The sequence below is a fragment of the Aquarana catesbeiana genome, linkage group LG03, assembly GCF_042186555.1.
Source record: "Aquarana catesbeiana isolate 2022-GZ linkage group LG03, ASM4218655v1, whole genome shotgun sequence".
NCBI lineage: Eukaryota > Metazoa > Chordata > Amphibia > Anura > Ranidae > Aquarana > Aquarana catesbeiana.
In genome coordinates this window covers 200,997,318-201,010,232 of record NC_133326.1, presented here as the reverse complement: position 1 = coordinate 201,010,232, position 12,915 = coordinate 200,997,318, and the positions used below count along the sequence as shown (strand labels likewise).

At 42.1% G+C, this 12,915-nt stretch overlaps 1 protein-coding gene across 4 annotated transcripts in view; it reads right to left on the bottom strand.

Moving 5' to 3' along the window:
- The window catches only part of TBC1D22A (TBC1 domain family member 22A), a 919,143-nt gene that overhangs the window by 847,893 nt on the left and 58,335 nt on the right, over positions 1–12,915 (bottom strand). For all 4 annotated transcript variants that reach the window (XM_073619716.1, XM_073619717.1, XM_073619715.1 and 1 more), the window contains exon 3: positions 7,288–7,628. In XM_073619716.1, coding sequence (XP_073475817.1) covers positions 7,288–7,628 — 341 coding nt within the window. The remainder of the gene's footprint in view (positions 1–7,287; positions 7,629–12,915) is intronic.

Genomic DNA, 12,915 nt, shown 5'->3' with positions numbered 1-12,915 from the left:
CAAATGTATGCAACTCAAATCCCTATTTTAAACGTAAATTGTTAGACAGTGTCAAATAGTTGTTTTTTTCAGGCTAGCTGATAAGTGTGATTGAAATTTGTTTGTTTGTAGGGAGGAACAACAGATTCCACTTTGGAAAGCACCATTTTTAATTCTGGGAGATGGCAGTGTTATATTTAGATAGACTTGACTAAGAAATTAAAGCCAAACTCCAGCTAAAAGCAGATACAGATAAAGCTTTTTAGCTTTTTTTATATTGTAGTGAATAAAAATGTGACCACTGTAAAACCCCCACCCCCCGCCACCCCCGGTAAATGGTTTGCCTCAACCCCTTAAGTAATTGTACATCTCAGACATGAAATGTGAACATATCTTTCTATATTATTTACTTGTCTCTATCTAAAGCATTAAGTGTGATATCTCTCTGCTGCCTCATTCCTCTGATATCTGCATGAGTCACTCCTAACAGCTTTTCCCCATACCAGAAGATAAAAAAGGGGGAAGGAAAGCTCCCGCACACAGCCTGTGACTGATATCCTCAGCTCTACATGTTCTCTATGTACTGTGTGAAGGGAAGTGTGTCTGTTTCATCCAATCAGAGCTGTCCTCACCGAGATCTGCACGGTGAGACTTCAGGTTCTCACCCCCCCAGCTGTTCAGAGCTGAGAGATCCTGTGTAAATTCTGGACTTTGAATGGCTGTAGAGAACAGATGGCATGGATAAACAGGTACAACCAATGTAAGAGAATGTTTCACTTCTGTGTATTATCTAATACTAGTCACTTCACTGGGTATATGTAAGGTTTTTCAATCCTTTAACTGCCACTTTTAGTGTACCACTTGGTATGTTAAAGGATGCTTAAAAATACCAGACTTATTGTTCAAAGAAACAGGTGAAAATAAAAGGAAGAAAGCCCAAGAAAACAAAAACTAATGCACCCACCACATCTAAAAAACTGGTACACTGCAATAAAATAAATGGTTGTTTGGAGTTCAATATCTCTTTAAAGCGGAGTTCCACCCAAAAGTGGAACTTCCACTTATCTGTCTCCTCCCCCCCTTCTGGTGCCACATTTGGCACCATTCAGGGGGAAGCAGGTACCTGTTCTTCACAGGTACCCTTTCCCCACTTCCAGAGACAGTGCCATCCCTCTGAATTTCGGCCCCCCTCCTCCTAGCCAATTCGCGCACCCACAGTAGGGAACCGCCTGCGAAGTCGATAGCCAGCGGCAGCACCCAACAGCCGATCCAAAAATCGGCTGGGGTGCCAACATCGCAGGAACCCTGGACAGGTAAGTCCACCGATTTAAATGCTCAGTAAAAGCATATAATTGACTTGGGTCATATTAACCACTTGCCGACCGCCTAACGTATATATACGTCGGCAGAATGGCACGGGCAGGCAGAATCACGTACCTGTACGTGATCTGCCTCCCGCGGGCGGGGGGTCGATCGGACCCCCCCCCGGTGCCACCGGCGGTCGGCATCTGACTAGGAGCGTCGGGAGGCGAGGGGGAGACCATCCGATCGTGGCCCCCCCCTCGCGATCGCTCCCAGCCAATAGGAATCCTCCCCTGCCTGTGTGTAATTTCACACAGGCAGAGGATGTGATGTCATCTCTCCTCGGTCTGGCAGTTTCCGTCCCAGCGCCGAGGAGAGAAGACATGTAAGTGCACACAACACACACACACACAGTAGAACATGCCAGGCATACCTTACACCCCCGATCCCCCCCCGATCGCCCCCCGATCCCCCCCCCGATCACCCCCCCCCCTGTCACAAACTGACATTAGCAGTATTTTTTTTTTTTTTTTTCTGATTACTGCATAGTGTCAGTTTGTGACAGTTACAGTGTTAGGGCAGTGAATATTACCCCCCTTTAGGTCTAGGATACCCCCCTAACCCCCCCTAATAAAGTTTTAACCCCTTGATCACCCCCTGTCACCAGTGTCACTAAGCGATCATTTTTCTGATCGCTGTATTAGTGTCGCTGGTGACGCTAGTTAGGAACGTAAATATTTAGGTTCGCCGTCAGCGTTTTATAGCGTCAGGGACCCCCATATACTATCTAATAAAGGTTTTAACCCCTTGATTGCCCCCTAGTTAACCCTTTCACCACTGATCACCGTATAACTGTTACGAGTGACGCTGGTTAGTTCGTTTATTTTTTATAGTGTCAGGGCACCTGCCGTTTATTACCGAATAAAGGTTTAGCCCCCTGATCGCCCGGTGGTGATATGCGTCGCCCCAGGCAGCGTCAGATTAGCGCCAGTACCGCTAACACCCACGCACGCAGCATACGCCTCCCTTAGTGGTATAGTATCTGTACGGATCAATATCTGATCCAATCAGATCTATACTAGCGTCCCCAGCAGTTTAGGGTTCCCGAAAACGCAGTGTTAGCGGGATCAGCCCAGATACCTGCTAGCACCTGCGTTTTGCCCCTCCGCCCGGCCCACCCAAGTGCAGTATCGATCGATCACTGTCACTTACAAAACACTAAACGCATAACTGCAGCGTTCGCATAGTCAGGCCTGATCCCTGCGATCGCTAACAGTTTTTTTGGTAGCGTTTTGGTGAACTGGCAAGCACCAGCCCCAGGCAGCGTCAGGTTAGTGCCAGTACCACTAACACCCACGCACGCAGCATACGCCTCCCTTAGTGCTATAGTATCTGATCGGATCAATATCTGATCCGATCAGATCTATACTAGCGTCCCCAGCAGTTTAGGGTTCCCACAAACGCAGTGTTAGCGGGATCAGCCCAGATACCTGCTAGCACCTGCGTTTTGCCCCTCCGCCCGGCCCAGCCCAGCCCACCCAAGTGCAGTATCGATCGATCACTGACACTTACAAAACACTAAACGCATAACTGCAGCGTTCGCAGAGTCAGGCCTGATCCCTGCGATCGCTAACAGTTTTTTTGGTAGCGTTTTGGTGAACTGGCAAGCACCAGCGGCCTAGTACACCCCGGTCGTAGTCAAACCAGCACTGCAGTAACACTTGGTGACGTGGCGAGTCCCATAAGTGCAGTTCAAGCTGGTGAGGTGGCAAGCACAAGTAGTGTCCCACTGCCACCAAGAAGACAAACACAGGCCCGTCGTGCCCATAGTGCCCTTCCTGCTGCATTCGCCAATCCTAATTGGGAACCCACCGCTTCTGCAGCGCCCGTACTTCCCCCATTCACATCCCCAACCAAATGCAGTCGGCTGCATGAGAGGCATTTTTCTTTATGTCCTCCCGAGTACCCCTACCCAACGAACCCCCAAAAAAGATGTTGTGTCTGCAGCAAACGCGGATATAGACGTGACACCCGCTATTATTTTCCTTCCTGTCCTGACAATCCTGGTCTTTGCATTGGTGAATGTTTTGAACGCTACCATACAATAGTTGAGTATTAGCGTAGGGTACAGCATTGCACAGACTAGGGCACACTTTCACAGGGTCTCCCAAGATGCCATCGCATTTTGAGAGACCCGAACCTGGAACCGGTTACAGTTATAAAAGTTAGTTACAAAAAAAAGTGTAAAAAAAAAAAAAAAAAAAAAAACATACAAAAATATAAAATAAAAAAAAAATAGTTGTCGTTTTATTGTTCTTTCTCTCTCTATTCTCTCTCTCTATTGTTCTGTTCTTTTTACTGTATTCTATTCTGCAATGTTTTATTGTTATTATGTTTTATCATGTTTGCTTTTCAGGTATGCAATTTTTTATACCTTACCGTTTACTGTGCTTTATTGTTAACCATTTTTTTGTCTTCAGGTACGCCATTCACGACTTTGAGTGGTTATACCAGAATGATGCCTGCAGGTTTAGGTATCATCTTGGTATCATTCTTTTCAGCCAGCGGTCGGCTTTCATGTAAAAGCAATCCTAGCGGCTAATTAGCCTCTAGACTGCTTTTACAAGCAGTGGGAGGGAATGCCCCCCCCCCCCCCAACGTCTTCCGTGTTTTTCTCTGGCTCTCCTGTCTCAACAGGGAACCTGAAAATGCAGCCGGTGATTCAGCCAGCTGACCATAGAGCTGATCAGAGACCAGAGTGGCTCCAAACATCTCTATGGCCTAAGAAACCGGAAGCTACGAGCATTTTATGACTTAGATTTCGCCGGATGTAAACAGCGCCATTGGGAAATTGGGAAAGCATTTTATCACACCGATCTTGGTGTGGTCAGATGCTTTGAGGGCAGAGGAGAAATCTAGGGTCTAATAGACCCAATTTTTGCAAAAAAGAGTACCTGTCACTACCTATTGCTATGATAGGGGATATTTACATTCCCTGAGATAACAATAAAAATGATTAAAAAAAAAAAAAATGAAAGGAACAGTTTAAAAATAAGATAAAAAAATAATAATAATAAAGAAAAAAAAAAAAAAAAAAAAAAAAAAAGCACCCCTGTCCCCCCTGCTCTCGCGCTTAGGCGAACGCAAGCGTCGGTCTGGCGTCAAATGTAAACAGCAATTGCACCATGCATGTGAGGTATCGCCGCGAAGGTCAGATCGAGGGCAGTAAGTTTAGCAGTAGACCTCCTCTGTAAATCTAAAGTGGTAACCTGTAAAGGCTTTTAAAGGCTTTTAAAAATGTATATAGTTTGTCGCCACTGCACGTTTGTGCGCAATTTTAAAGCATGTCATGTTTGGTATCCATGTACTCGGCCTAAGATCATCTTTTTTATTTCATCAAACATTTGGGCAATATAGTGTGTTTTAGTGCATTAAAATGTAAAAAAGTGTGTTTTTTCCCCAAAAAATGCGTTTGAAAAATCGCTGCGCAAATACTGTGTGAAAAAAAAAAATGAAACACCCACCATTTTAATCTGTAGGGCATTTGCTTTAAAAAATATATATAATGTTTGGGGGTTCAAAGTAATTTTCTTGCAAAAAAAAATTATTTTTTTATGTAAACAATAAGTGTCAGAAAGGGCTTTGTCTTCAAGTGGTTAGAAGTGTGGGTGATGTGTGACATAAGCTTCTAGATGTTGTGCATAAAATGCCAGGACAGTTCAAAACCCCCCCAAATGACCCCATTTTGGAAAGTAGACACCCCAAGCTATTTGCTGAGAGTCATGTTGAGTCCATGGAATAATTTATATTGTGACACAAGTTGCGGGAAAGAGACAATTTTTTATTTTTTTTATTTTTTTTTGCGCAAAGTTGTCACTAAATGATATATTGCTCAAACATGCCATGGGAATATGTGAAATTACACCCCAAAATACATTCTGCTGCTTCTCCTGAGTACGGGGATACCACATGTGTGAGACTTTTTGGGAGCCTAGCCGCGTACGGGACCCTGAAAACCAAGCACCGCCTTCAGGCTTTCTAAGGCCGTAAATTTTTGATTTCACTCTTCACTGCCTATCACAGTTTCGGAGGCCATGGAATGCCCAGGTTGCAAAAAACCCCCCCAAATGACCCCATTTTGGAAAGTAGACACCCCAAGCTATTTGATGAGAGGTATAGTGAGTATTTTGCAGACCTCACTTTTTGTCACAAAGTTTTGAAAATTGAAAAAAGAAAAAAAAAAATTTTTTTTCTCGTCTTTCTTTATTTTCAAAAACAAATGAGAGCTGCAAAATACTCACCATGCCTCTCAGCAAATAGCTTGGGGTGTCTACTTTCCAAAATGGGGTCATTTGGGGGGGGTTTGTGCCACCTGGGCATTCCATGGCCTCCGAAACTGTGATAGGCAGTGAGGAGTAAAATCAAAAATGTACGCCCTTAGAAATCCTGAAGGTGGTGATTGGTTTTCGGGGTCCCGTACGCGGCTAGGCTCCCAAAAAGTCCCACACATGTGGTATCCCCATACTCAGGAGAAGCAGCTAAATGTATTTTGGGGTGCAATTCCACATATGCCCATGGCCTGTGTGAGCAATATATCATTTAGTGACAACTTTGTGCAAAAAAAAAAAAAAAAAAAAAAAATTTGTCACTTTCCCGCAACTTGTGTCAAAATATAAAACATTCCATGGACTCAACATGCCTCAAAGCAAATAGCTTGGGGTGTCTACTTTCCAAAATGGGGTCATTTGGGGGGGTTTTATGTCATCTGGGCATTTTATGGCCTTCAAAACTGTGATAGGTAGTGAGGAGTAAAATCAAAAATGTACGCCCTTAGAAATCCTGAAGGCAGTGATTGGTTTTCGGGGCCCCGTACGCGGCTAGGCTCCCAAAAAGTCCCACACATGTGGTATCCCCATACTCAGGAGAAGCAGCAGAATGTATTTTGGGGTGCAATTCCACATATGCCCATGGCCTGTGTGAGCAATATATCATTTAGTGACAACTTTTTGTAATTTTTTTTTTTTTTTTTTTTTTTTTGTCATTATTCAATCACTTGGGACAAAAAAAATGAATATTCAATGGGCTCAACATGCCTCTCAGCAAATTCCTTGGGGTGTCTACTTTCCAAAATGGGGTCATTTGTGGGGGTTTTGTACTGCCCTGCCATTTTAGCACCTCAAGAAACGACATAGGCAGTCATAAATTAAAGGCTGTGTAAATTCCAGAAAATGTACCCTAGTTTGTAGACGCTATAACTTTTGCGCAAACCAATAAATATACACTTATTGACATTTTTTTTACCAAAGACATGTGGCCGAATACATTTTGGCCTAAATGTATGACTAAAATTGAGTTTATTGGATTTTTTCTAGAACAAAAAGTAGAAAATATCATTTTTTTTCAAAATTTTCGGTCTTTTTCCGTGTATAGCGCAAAAAATAAAAACGGCAGAGGTGATCAAATACTATCAAAAGAAAGCTCTATTTGTGGGAAGAAAAGGACGCAAATTTCGTTTGGGTACAGCATTGCATGACCGCGCAATTAGCAGTTAAAGCGACGCAGTGCCGAATTGTAAAAAGTGCTCTGGTCAGGAAGGGGGTAAAACCTTCCGGGGCTGAAGTGGTTAAAAAGAAAAAGAGTTCCTAAAAAGTAAAAAATCTATTTTAGCATAGTTTGCATCACAAGTACTCAGTTCAGCAGTCGGTATAGTACTGTCCACCCTGAGTACATCACTGCCATGATCATAAAAGGTATTTTACATACTCTGCACCAAAACCAGTGTAGGATTCATCTCTATGAAATAAGAATTGTCACAATGTAATACAAATGGTTACTGAGCAATAACCGGGAGCTCTACAGTTGCATATGTAACATATCAGTCTGGCTTTTCATTTAAAAGAAAAAGAAAAGATTGCAGTCCTCAGTAGAAAGAGATTCATTTCCACAATGTCACACCCCTACGTAAAAAATCTAAAATAACACAACATGACACATTTGAGTACATACCAGATGATCTGGGTATCTGGCTTTCACTGGCTGATTTCACAATCTTGTTATCGCTGGTCACATTTGAGGTAAGCTCTTCAGGTGCCACAGGTCTGTCTCCCAGCTGTTTAATCTCTTGAAATTTGTTCTGCTCTTGTAATTTCGTATGGTTTTGGATGACTTTGTTTGCAGTTTCTAGCACAACCTCAGTATTTAAATTTTCTGCTGCCATGGCTAGCAGTTCATCATCGTCCTCCCCAACATCCCATGCATCGCTTGTGTTGCTTTCAAACTCTTGGAAAGTGGTGACCTTTTTTAGCTTTATAGGTGTTGTTGGAGGCTTTTGAATCGTTTTTGTCAAGCTATCAAAATAGAAATGAAAAACAATGTGAATGTATTTATAAGAATTCCAATATCCTACAACAAAAACACAACAACTGAGTTTTGTAATAATGACCACAGAAATAAAGTAAAATAAAATAGAAAATTTTGGGTGTTTTTACGTCATAATCAGCATCATAAAAATTATGCTTTTGAGTGTTAAGTCACTGAAAACAAAAACTGCAATAAAAAAGAAATTCTCTGTGTCAGAGGCATCACACAGTCACCATTAGTGTCCAGCAAACATTATGGTAATAAAGAGATCTCAGACCGGCAATAGATGTAAGGGTGTAGGGCAGCATACTGCCCCTTTCATACGGGACGGATTCCATTCTAATCTGCTGGGGTTCAGCTGAACGGATCAGAGCGGGTGGATGACTGCAGAGTGGACATGGACAGAGCCTGCTCTACTCTATAGGCAGCCAGGAGAAAACTGACTCCACTGCCTGTGTACACCCGACTACCTCCAAACTATTCCACCTAAGCAGAAGAGGGCAGATCCCCTTACGTTCTTATTTTCTGTTTTGTGAACCTGATCGGACCCAGAGGTAGGTGGGTGTAAACTACCACAAGTTAGTTTACGTCTGCCTATCCACAGGGATGAATGAACCTTCTGATCGTGTCCACCTGATCAGAACGGCTGTGTGAAAGTGGCCTAAAGATAAAGAATAGAACTGAGCAGAACACCAAATGAGCAAGAAGGAATGAGGTTAAAGTATACCCGGTTCCCGACCGGCGCACACCGATGTACGTCGGCAGAATGGCGCGGCTGGGCAAATGGACTTACAGGTACGTCCATTTGAATTCCCCGCCATGCCATTGTGTGCGCGCGCCGGCCGGGAGCTCCGTGAGTCAGGTCGCGGGTCCCGCGGACTCGATCGCCGCGGGGATACCCGCGATCGCCTCACTGAGAGGACGAACTGGGAGATGCTGATGTAAACAGATTCAGATAATAAGATTCTTTGGTCTGATGAGAACAAGATAGAACTTTTGGCCTTAATTCTAAGCGGTATGTGTGGAGAAAACCAGGCACTGCTCATCACCTGTCCAATACAGTCCCAACAGTGAAGCATGGTGGTGGCAGCATCATGCTGTGGGGGTGTTTTTCAGCTGCAGGGACAGGACGACTGGTTGCAATCGAGGGAAAGATGAATGCGGTCAAGTACAGGGATATCCTGGACGAAAACCTTCTCCAGAGTGCTCAGGACCTCAGACTGGGCCGAAGGTTTACCTTCCAATAAGACAATGACCCTAAGCACACAGCTAAAATAACAAAAGGAGTGGCTTCACAACAACCCCGTGACTGTTCTTGAATGGCCCAGCCAGAGCCCTGACTTAAACCCAATTGAGCATCTTTGGAGAGATCTAAAATGGCTGTCCACCAACGTTTACCATCCAACCTGACAGAAATGGAGAGGATCTGCAAGGAGGAATGGCAGAGGATCCCCAAATCCAGGTGTGAAAAACTGGTCTGAATACTTAGCACCATGTGATATTTCAGTTTTTCTTTTTTAATAAGTCTGCAAAAATGTCAACAATTCTGTGTTTTTCTGTCAATATGGGGTGCTGTGTGTACATTAATGAGGAAAAAAAACGAACTTAAATGATTTTAGCAAATGGCTGCAATATAACAGAGTGAAAAATGTAAGGGGGTCTGAATACTTTCCGTCCCCAAAATATATATATCTCAAAATTCTAAAAATATTTTAATAGTGGTCCTGACCTGCGACACAGGCTAGTGCTATTCAAGTGTGCAAAACTAAAAAAAACATACCAAAAAAAAAAAAAAAGTTAAAACGGTTTAAAGTGGCTCACCATCCTTGATCTAATGACTACAGTGGGAGCGGCTGAGATTTCCCTCTGACATTAGCTGGGCGGTCACGTGACTGCACATCAGCAATGTGCAATAACGTATTTAGCTGCAGAATTTAAGATAAACACATACACTGTGTAGTATATCTTGTTATAACAGAGGGGCTGGCATTATTGTGAGCATTACATTTACTGCTACACGGAATAGTGGCAGGAGAGGAGGGGTGGCTCACACACCGGGTCCTGACAGGCAGGCAGGGAGGGAGGGGGAAGACTGCGGGCTGAGAGGTACATAAACCGACCACGGTATCGTGGATCAGCAGCCATGATTACCGTGATCAGCACACCTTGAGGGACACAGGAACAGGCAGGATCAACCATTTTTTTTTTAGAAGACACTACACAAGCACTACGCGGTTTCTTTTCTTTTTGTCCTTTTTTTTTTAGGGTTACAACCTCTAAGTTGGTATCTGTTGCTTTTTTTAAGAACATTTGGGACAAAACTACAATGTCTTTGTAAAGCTCAAAAAAGTACATGAGATTCTTATGAACTACAACTACTCCTGATTCAAAGCTCAGAAGAAAACAAAAGAAAGCCCTGCAGGGTTGCATAATGGACCACTGTCAGATAAACAACCCTTCTTATGCCTCATTTACATATGCTAAAATAAGCACGATTATGTGAATTTATAGGACACACCTAAACATACATAAATGCATTTAATGATTATAAATGATTGAATGCACACTGTTTTTTGCATACTATGCAATTACTTGTGTTCAGATGCATTCAGTTTTTTTTTTTTGTTTAAAAAAAAAAAAAAATAGAAATCTGTACATTCAGTGGCAGATTAGATACTCTGAACACAGTTAAAAAACACAGTTAAAAAAAAAAAAAAAAGGCCTGCGTGAATAAGGTCTTACACATGATGCTAAAAAGTCAAATCAACATCCGCTACCAACTTGCACATCACTAAAAAAAAGTTGCAAGCTTTAACCTTTGAGGGCTTAAAGCAGCACAAATCAGCTTTAAAAGCATTAAAGTTTAAGAAGAGGTCATTTACAGCCTCTGGTAAGAAATATGTCTTTTAAACAGAAAATAGTAAAAGTATTTTAGTTTAAGTTTTCAGATAACAAATAAGCTGACATGCAGCTTAAAAGATTGTGAGCTATAATCTGGAAGACGTAAATTATGTGATACATTACCAGTTTAGTAAATAGGGCAGGAGTTTCATTCACCTATACTATGTGTTCATAAAACTAGTCACCAAGCAATCTACAGACATAAAAAAAAAATATTATCTACTAAAACCATAATTAAAGTCTTATGCCCAAGATGTAAATCTCCTTAATGATGCCAGTCTAAAAGTCAACACCTTTAAGATGTCAGGAGAGCTAGGTTTTAGGGAGAACAACCTGCTCCCACTGGCCTTTTTGTTTTTTTCATTCCAAGATCAAAATATGCAAGCATGAAACTGAAACAATGATGTATATGTGTGTATATTTTTCTGTGTATAGTGTCAGTTTAAACAATCAATAGATACACACTTGTAAAAAAAAAAAGTCAGTCATATAAAGAAAATGTAAAGATTCAAATAGATTCTAGTTATCTTTCAGTTTTGAGGTCCAATGAGCATAATAGAGTGAGGGCTCTTGCACACAGGCGCCTAAAAAAAGCCATATTTTTATGCGTTCAAGTTTATTTTTTACTGATCTAAATGCAGTCCGTTGTTCTTAATGGGCCTGTACATACAGGCAGGCAAACTTGCACTGGGTACAGATCAGTTTAACCCCTTCATGCCTAAGCCTTTTTCTGACACCTGTTGCTTAAAAGTTAAAATCAATATGTTTTGCTAGAAAATTACTTAGAACCCCCAAACATTATATATAATATATTTTTTAGCAGAGACCCTAGAGAATACAATGGCGATCGTTTTATGTCACACTGTTGTAGTGATATAATACATATTACAACAACTGTATTTGCGCAGCGGTCTTTCAAATGAAATTTTTTTCGGAAGAAATACACTTCCATGAAGTAAAAAGAAAAACAAAACCATAACGTTAAGCCCATTATTTTTTTTTTTTCTTTTATGTGAAAGATAATGTTCCGCCGAGATACCCAACAGGTCATGCTTAAAAATTGTGCACACTCGTGAAATGGCGACAAACTACGGTACTCAAAAATCTCCATAGGCGACGTTTTAAAATATTTCTACAGGTTACCTGTTTGGAGTTACAGAGGTGGTCTTGGGCTAGAATTATTGCTCTCTCTAACGATCATAGCAATACCTCACATGTGTGGTTTGAACACTGTTTACATTTGTGGGCGTGACTTACGTGTGCGTTCGCTTCTGCATGCAAGCACGGAGTGATGGGGTGCTTTCACATTTTTTTTTTCGCTCTTATTTATTTTTTTATTTTACATTTACCCTTTAAATTTTTTATTATTTTATTGTTTAATCAGTTTTATTGCTGTCACAAGGAATGAAAACCTCACTAGTGACAGTAATAGGCAGTGACAGGTACTCTTTATGGAGAGATCTGGGGTCTATGAGATTCCAATAAGCTTGCCGCCTACAGACCCCGACAACTGTTGTCCTCCTCAACATGGGGACAAGGTGCTTGGGGGGGGGGGGGGGCACAAGAGAGTCCCCACTGTCAGAACACAATGGGGTTGATTTACTAAAACTGGAGAGTGCAAAATCTGGTCCAGCTGGGTAGCCAGTTTCTAACTTCAGCTTGTTCAATTAGAGCCCATTCACACAGGGGCAACACGACTTCCAGCACGACTTTGGGAGGCAACTTGGACATGACTTGAGTATGAATCACAGCACGACTTGGGGCAACTTACAACACAACTTGAAGTCGCCTCCAGGACAGGGAACTTTACAAGTGGCCAATCAGAGCTTATCAGCTGTGTGTGAGAAGGAGGGGGCTGGCTGTTTAGTGGAGGAAATTACTTTCTGTTTCTTTTCTGCTTCCTGTAAAGTTGCCTCAGTATGAACAGTGATCAGACTTGGAGGCAACTTCCATTGAAATCAATGGGTACAAGTTGCCTTCAAGTCGGATTGAAGTAGTACAGGAACCTTTTCTGAAGTCGGAGCGACTGCAGTAGTGTGCATTAAGACAGATCCATTCACTTACATTGATTTTTTCGTGTAGCGCGACTTGAGGCGACTAGGGGCGACTTGCAGTCGGATCCAAAGTTGCCCCTGTGTGAATGGGCTCTTAAGGTTTGACAAAAAAAAAAAAAAAAAAAAAACACAAAGAAACTGACTGGTTTCTTTGCACAGCTGAACCAGATTTTGCACTCTCCAATTTTAGTAAATCAGCCCCAATGTCTCATCAGGGAAGACTCCTGTAGATTGTGTGGAAGGAGGAATCGATTCAATTTTTTCACTCAGCTTTCTGGCTGAGCAAAAAAAAAAAAAAAAAAAAAAATCATTTAGAGCC